Raw genomic sequence first — 8,158 nt, 5'->3', positions numbered from 1 at the left:
TGCAATATATTGTGATTAATTACCTTTTTTCAACTGTAAATGATGTCAGACTTTGTCAACATCTGTTTTTATTTAATGAGGTGAAGTTTTCAGTCAGTTAATCTCACTTTAGTCATTTTTATTGCAGCAAAATGTCTCTAATGAGCAGAATAATCAATTTATTTTACTTCTAAACTTCCTCTAAAAGTCTAATTTGTAGTTTCTATATTACTAACTAATATTTATTAAGATTTTATATTTATAACAAAGAAATAAATACTTGCTATTGGTGTATCGATACAATATTGGCATGCAAAATATCACAATATTATACAATATCAATTTTCACCCAAACCCTGGCATTAAAGGGGAAGTACACCTATTTTTACAATTCATACGTTAGGGACTGTTTGTTATTTATGGAGGGTTAAGGGAGGGGTGTACAAATTTAAATGATTGTAGTTTGTATTTATTTTACCACCAGAAACTGTAAAAAAAAAAAAATTATCGTTGGATTATCAATGCTTTTGTCAGGAAAACATAACCATACTGGAGCTCAAAAGAGTGATGATTAATCAAAGTCACTTTATTCTACGTGTCATTTAATTAAAATTTGGCCAAAATAAACCGTTCCCACGAACTAACCAGCGTGCACCACAAGACTGAAACACAGAGGGATAATGAATTGATCAACTTTAAGCTCCGTCACGATGTTATGCTGACCAGAGTCCAGCTACAGCACATTAAGATCACATACAGTATGTATGTGCACCACGTCAGCTAACACCAGTTGATTCAGTTGGTTTGCGAAGGACTGTTTGTTACTTTTAGTGACTACACTGAGTCAATATCAGTTTTTGTGAAACGGGTGTAATTCAGAGAAAACCAAACACTGAGTAAGACAAACAAACAGTGAACACAAACCAAAAGCCGTTACTTAAGTCTACGTATTATGTAAGTAAATTTCCCCACTGTGATGTAAAGAAAAATGTCTTATGTCATCTTCTTATGTCATTATCATGAGAGTCTTTCTTGATATGACTCAGTATCTCTAAATAATGGCTTATAATATCAGAATAATGAGTATCTTTTTCAAAATAACGACTTGGTATCACAAAATGAGTTAATCTCAAAATGAATGACTTAGTATCTAAAACTAATGACTTAATATTTCACAATAATGACTTGAAATCTCCAAATAACGATTAAATACCTCAAAATGACTGAATACTACAAAATAATAAATAGAAATCTCCAAATAATGATAAAATACCTTAAAATGACTGAATACTACAAAACAATGACTAGAAATCTCAAAATAATGAATTAATATCTTAAATTGACTGAATATTAAAAAAATGACAACTCAATATCTCAAAATTATAACTATCTCAAAATGACTTTGTATTTCAAAAAGAAATGTAAATCTCAAAATAATGACATAATATTTCAACATGACTAGAAATCTGAAAATAATGACCTAATATTTCAAAAATAATGTTAAAATCTCAGTTATGACTTAGTATCGCAAAAATAATGACGCAATACCCCCAAATGACTTGAAATCTGCAAATGACTTAGTATCTTAAATGACTTAATATTTCAAAAATAATGGCTTGAAATACCAAAATGACTTGAAATATCAAAATAACTTAATGCCTCAAAATAGACTTATTTCAAAATAATGACCTGAAATCTCAAAATAATGACTTATTTCAAAAATAGACTTAATATTTCAAAATAATGACTTGAAATCTCAATGTAATGTATGATTGATTTTTTTTTTTAAAAATAATTACTGAATATCTCAAAATACTGATTTGAAATCTGAAAATGACTTAGTATCTCAATATAATGACTTGAAACCTCAAAGTAATCACTTTGTATCTCAAAATGACTAAAAATCTCAAAATGACTATAAATCTCAAAATAATGACTTGAAATCACAAAATGACGTAATATTTCAAAAATAATGACTTGAAATATCAAAATAACTTAATGCCTCAAAATAGACTTAATATTTCAAAATGACGACTTGAAATCTCAAATTTCAAAGTAATGTCTTAATATTTCAAAATAATGACTTGAAACCTCAAAGTAATCACTTAGTATCTCAAAATGACTAAAAATCTCAAAATGACTATAAATCTCAAAATAATGACTTGAAATCACAAAATGACTTAATATTTCAAAAATAACTAAATCTCAAAAATAATCTATTTAAAAAAAAAAAAAATTACTACAAATCCTAATATCTCAAAATGACTTGAAATCTCAAATACCTCAAAAATGTTAATATGTCAAAATGAGAAACGATACTAAGATTATTTTCATTTAAAGTTTGTCATTTTTTTAGATATTAAGTCATTATTTTGAGACAAGACGTTACATTGGAGAAAGCGTCTCATTATTTTGAGTTACTAAGTCATTATTGCGACGTTTCTCATTTTAACTCAACAGGATCTTTTGTTTTTTATCACACTCGTGAAAATGGGTTTCCATAAACTCCTTGAAACACCTTGCGTGAGAAGGTTTATGTTTTTAACATACTGTTGAATCCCCTCTTAAAATAACGACATCTGAACAGAAAGTAAGTATCAAATTTATTCTCAAGTACACAAACAAAGGTGGTGATATGAAATCAAACAACGTGACACAGTCAATGTCATTCTTTTTTTTCTTTTTTTGAAATGTTGAATCTTCATTTAGCACCTTAATAGTTCGGTTATACATGATTTTATATAGTCACTCATACAAAAATGAAATGGGTGAATAATGCGAGTCAGTAACATAAAAAATAAGCATGGGGCGTTTGGATCACAGTAACTTAATGTAATCAGAAAGTACCGCTTTCAGCATCTCGTCTTCTCACCTATTAGTACCGTTAAGCCTCTACAGTCCCATCCCGAGTTACTGAAGACTAGGCCTACACAGTGATGACTAAACACACACTCACCTGACATTTTTGGACCTATTTTCTTTTCACATTAGAGCTTGTCGTTCTGTGTGGTTGCATTTACATAGGAGTAGTAGATATATACATAGGAGTTCATTGTCAAACAATGCTGGAACATGATGTACCCGGAGTGTTTAAATGTCTCTATAAATGTTAAGGCACTCGATATACTCCTGCGCCGCCGACGGATCTGGCTTGATGATCCAGATATGTAATCAGGATTGTATCCTTTTCAAGTACACAGTGTACCTGGCGCCCTCTAGTGTTAAACTGTGGTCCATGCGCTTCCTGGATGGACAGCTCTGACATTCATAGCTGGTTTCTGGAAGGTAATTCTCCTCCTAAAATATATTTCAGAGTGCTGAGCAGCTCTGAGGCGATAAAATCCTGTAGGGAGTTTGCTTTCTGAGGAAAAACAAGCTCACTACTGAGATAAGAAAGAAGAACTGGTCTTTCTGGAGTTAGGATTTTGAAAAATATCTGTTATGTAGTGGATTTTAAAAAGAGAAATTTGACGTTGTGGACATGATTAAGTTTTTTCTTTGTCAACCCTGTTCTCACCAAATTTGTACCAAGTGCCCTCGCTCCAATGGGCCCTTGTGAGCTCGAAAAGCTTTCACCAGATCCTCGCCAAGACAAGTGGGAACCGTATACTAACTTCACATGAATGGTCACTCAACACCAAGACAGGAAGAATAAAAACTACATGACATCCACGAAGAACTCGCTGGGGTTCCCCATGGCCAGGTGGAACGACTGGCGCGACGCAGTCAGCTCTGGGGGAACAGCGCCCAGATCACGGGTGGGCGGGGCGCCAGGAGGCCCTCCTGGAGTGGAGGACGGGGGCGGGGGTAGAGCTGGGTGCATGGGCGCTGTGGCCAGCTGCTGCGCGTGAGGAAGAGCGTGAGCGGTCGCCATGGCCGGGTGTGCGTGCTGGGGTACCATCATCACCATCATGGGGTTGTACGGCAGGATACCCGGCGGGTAGGGCGACATGTGGGGCGGCTGGGGCATGCGGTGGTGATGTGAGCGCTGGGAGGAGGCGTGGCTGTGCTCGCTGGGGGCGGCCGAGCCGTGGCCGCGCCTCAGGCTGCTGCGGGTGGAGTATTCTGATTCGCTGCCGCTGCCGGAGCGCGAGTCGGCCCCGCCGCCTTCTCCGCCACCGCCGGAGGGGGATTTCTCCCCTCCGCCCACAGTGCTGCCTGGACCTTTGGTGCTGCGACGTCGCTCACCCTCGCTCCTCGTCGACCCGCTGCTTCGGCTCCCTGAGGGCGCAGAGAAAAGGCTGTTAGGTAACATGTACACAGGTGTGACCAGTTAAACCAGTTTCTGTCCATAGCCTGTATCCTGGGAAGTCAAACAAGCAAGCAGACCTGAAGGAGACTGTACGCTACATTACTGCCACTCACCTCCTACTGTACAGCACCTTTATTAGACTGTTTCTTTAATGACTTTAATGAACACATTTTTCTGAAGATGAAGAGACAGTTACATTTCCAATCTCCTCCTGCACTCCTCGTACACTCTGATCCTCAAGTGTCAGCCTTTCATCCATCTCCTGCTCCAACAAAACTCAGGAGCTTTCTGTCTGTACTGTCTGTCGTCCATATTTGTTTTCTGAAAGCTTCCTGACACGGATGAAACAGAGCTGTACCACCAGAGATTGTGGACGAAGTGTAGCATAGTTAAAGCAAGACAAGACTGTAGGAGATAACGAATAAATTTAAATAACGGTTAAACGGAACAAATCGGTAAACTGAATTCTCCATGTCAGGATGTATACAATGGCCGCACAGACCACCACCTTCCACAACGCTGCCTCTGTTTACAAGTGCAATATTACGACCTCCTCCAATGTCACTTTGTTTGTCGTTGTATTAAACTCTTGACTCCGCCCTCTAGTGCCATCTGCTGGCTGTATCTGTGACATCATAACAGACGCATGGAAGTATGAGGGCAGTGACGTTTGACATGGACGTATCCATTTTCGTACGTAAAGGGAGAGTAAATGAGCCTTTAATGTGCCAGTTCAAATTCAACAAAGTCCACAAGTCGTTCAGCTTAGAGTTCAATCATTTTGACAGCACTGGTAGACACATTTTATAACAGAGTGCTTTACTTTAAAGACAGATGCTAAACAGCATTCTTTTTAAAAGGCAAGAAACCAAATACTGAACATTATCCTTTCCACAAACTCACAGCTGTTGGCAGTTGACTCTCAAATCTCAGACGTTGGAGTTTCCCTAAAGGGTTATTCCACTGACATTTTTAACAATGCCAAGAACTAAAAATACAGCCTGGAGCAGAGACGTTCACAACAGTGTGTCAAGTGGCTCTCACCTCATATATCTGGGTAAGATTATTTGTAAAGTGATCCAAACTACTGAGTTACAGAAGGTTGTGGAACAGAGGCTGGCCAGGACACGACATCACGACTTCAGCTCTCTGCTGTACTTCTATAAAGCTTGAGGACTGAGGAAATTTTATTTTTTTTACCGTCAAATCTGAAGCAACAGAAGCCAAGATGTCAGTATTTCTTTTTGGAAAATGTGTTTAGTATAAGACAGTTGTTTGTCAGTGAACCTTGTGAGTTGTAGTGGAGCCAAATTTTATAACGTTACCTTTGTTAAATGTTGCTGTTGTCCCTGGCTTCATATGAGTAGAGGAAAAGACCGCTAGCTGCTAGGCTAATTTATACAATGTAAAACACCATAGGCTTGTGCTAGTAATGTTAGCATGTTCTATCTGTGGGGAAAACATGTTTAGTATAAGACAGTTGTTTGTCAGTGAACCTTGTGAGTTGTAGTGGAGCCAAATTTTATAACGTTACCTTTGTTAAATGTTGCTGTTGTCCCTGGCTTCATATGAGTAGAGGAAAAGACCGCTAGCTGCTAGGCTAATTTATACAATGTAAAATGCCATAGGCTTGTGCTAATAACATTAGCATGTTGTAATTGTGGGGAAAATGTGTCCAGATCAAGACAAGTGTTTGTCTGTGAATGCTGCGAGTTATAGTGAAGCTGATTTGTGTACTTGTGTTTGAAACTGTCTCTATTAAGCCATGTTTAATGTGTGTTTTGGGTGTAAATCCCCCTTTAATCAGAGAAACCGGTGGGTGACACATGACTGCTGTGTGTGCTCACCTTCGCTGTGCTGGCTGCCGGTGCTGCCGGGGCCGTAGCTGTAGCTGGTGAGCTCGTGGTACGGTGGTGGCTGGCTGGAGAAGGCATGTGTAGGGTAGGGCTGATAGGGGAAGGTGTGCATCATGGGCCACGGGGAGGCACCAGGGAGGGGCAGCGGGGCCAAGGTGTCCTGGTCGGAGGCCCCACTGGAGCCATCGTTGTCGTTCAGGGACAGGTTGGCCATGTCTGGGTGGAAGATGGGAGAGAAGGAGATGAACAACACCACAGAAAAATAAAAAAAAAACTTTCATTTTCTTTCGATATTCAAAGATTTCTGTAAGAACTGCATCTTTCAGCGACTGGATGGTGAGTACTTCTGTTCTGGAAATTGCTCAGAAACCCCTCTTATTGTGAATATACCCATGAAAGCCATACATCCTCTGAATGCTCACAGTCTGTAGTTTATGGCTGTAAAGTTTCATGAGGCTGTGATCATCCTAGAGGTCACAATAGGTCATTTTATACAGTGATGTCCAATTCAAAAAATGGTCTCACTACAATGAAATGGCTGCTATGGGGACTGACATCATCACACATGAATAAAACTGGGCTTATTGAATCCACAAGAGTCTCAGCTTTCCAGTCAGACCCAGTTTATGCAATCCCAATACTGTCCAAGGACCCCAGTATGCAGAAATATTCAAATACAACAGGCGGAAATAACACATTTATATTGATATACACACAAAGAAGTGCAAAGCTTGTGGACAGTTTGTTTCTTTTCTGCTTGTTGTCGAGTGTTTTCTGGAGACTCTAATTTTAGCGATTGCATGACATTAAAGAAATGCTTCCATAACTGAAATGTCACATGTTTGTAACCACCACTGTCCCCGCAGAAGGCATGTGTGCAAATGTGATTAAGCGTAACATTCACACACACACTGAGCCCATGTTCTCGAGTCACTCACAGTTCTCACAGTCGCTTAAATCTCCGAAGACGTAGTAACACTGTTCAGAGAAGGTGATCTTGTTGACGGTGTGTCGGATGAAGCCGGCCTTCAGCAGGTTGCTGGCGTACTTCCTGGCCTCGCGGCGGTCCTGGAATCCTTCGATGTGGTGGAAGAGCCACTCCACGACGTCGGAGCCTGGAGGCAGAGGAGCGATGTAAGAAGAGATGAAGCAGAGGAACAAAACTTCCCAATATACTTAGTTACTTCAAGTGAAATAAATGTAATTTGTACATACAGTATAATAAAATACAAATGGAAACAATACATATACACATTTAAAACAAAGGGAAGAGGATGAAAAGCATGAGCAGAAGTGAGAAGTAATGGGGTGTCAAACTCATTTTAGTTCATGGGCCACATACAGCCCAATTTGATCTCAGATGGGTTGTACCAATTTTTGCGTGTAAAGAGTTAAAAGTACATTCTGCAGCTTTCATCCTTTACAAAACAGATGAGCAGCATGAGATGTCTTCAGAAAAATAAGTGTTATTTCAACAGTATGTCTCCACATTCAGTCAGTCTACTTCTCACTGTCATTACATGAGCATTTATCCACACGTTTCCTGACACAGATTCTTTTGATCTGAAGCTGCTGATTGACAATATTTTGCACAATGTTCAATATAAACGTGGTCACAGCAAGTGTTCATTATGACATCAGAGAACTGTAGTCTGGTCAGAGTGGAAAAGCCTCTGAAGCAGAATTTTAAATGAATTAGGTAACACATTGTTTAACGTGCAGCCTGAAACCTGGCATCTCTTAGTTTAGACATCTAGTGGGCCGCATCGGACCATTTGGCGGGACGATTCTGGCACACGGGCTGCATGTTTGACACCCCTGGCCTAGCTCTTGGTTTACTTCCCGTTACCCCGTCAACCTCTGGTATGTTATCTTACTATATAATGTTCCACATTGTTCTCCTCACTGAAATTGCAAACTTTGAATGGGCATATCTCATGCCCCGTATGTCGTAGAGACATGAAACTTTGCACAGAGATGCCTCTCCTCATGAGGAACAAATGTGCCTCAAGAACCCATAACTTCCGGTTATATAGATTTTCCGCCATTTTGAATTTTTTGAAAAACACTT

General features: G+C 39.3%; 1 protein-coding gene across 1 annotated transcript in view; it reads right to left on the bottom strand.

The window, feature by feature from the left end:
* Positions 1 to 2,572: 2,572 nt before the first annotated feature.
* Positions 2,573 to 8,158, bottom strand: part of dvl2 (dishevelled segment polarity protein 2) — a 36,359-nt gene continuing 30,773 nt past the window's right edge. Inside the window, exons 13-15 of the mRNA XM_050067677.1 lie at positions 7,026 to 7,202; positions 6,079 to 6,303; positions 2,573 to 4,200 (exon numbers count right to left, since the gene is read on the bottom strand). Coding sequence (XP_049923634.1) covers positions 3,638 to 4,200; positions 6,079 to 6,303; positions 7,026 to 7,202 — 965 coding nt within the window. The 3' untranslated portion in view covers positions 2,573 to 3,637. The remainder of the gene's footprint in view (positions 4,201 to 6,078; positions 6,304 to 7,025; positions 7,203 to 8,158) is intronic.

This window comes from Epinephelus moara, chromosome 17, assembly GCF_006386435.1.
Source record: "Epinephelus moara isolate mb chromosome 17, YSFRI_EMoa_1.0, whole genome shotgun sequence".
Taxonomy (NCBI): domain Eukaryota; kingdom Metazoa; phylum Chordata; class Actinopteri; order Perciformes; family Serranidae; genus Epinephelus; species Epinephelus moara.
The sequence above is the reverse complement of the archived record's forward strand: the minus strand, read 5'-3'. Positions and strand labels throughout refer to the sequence as shown.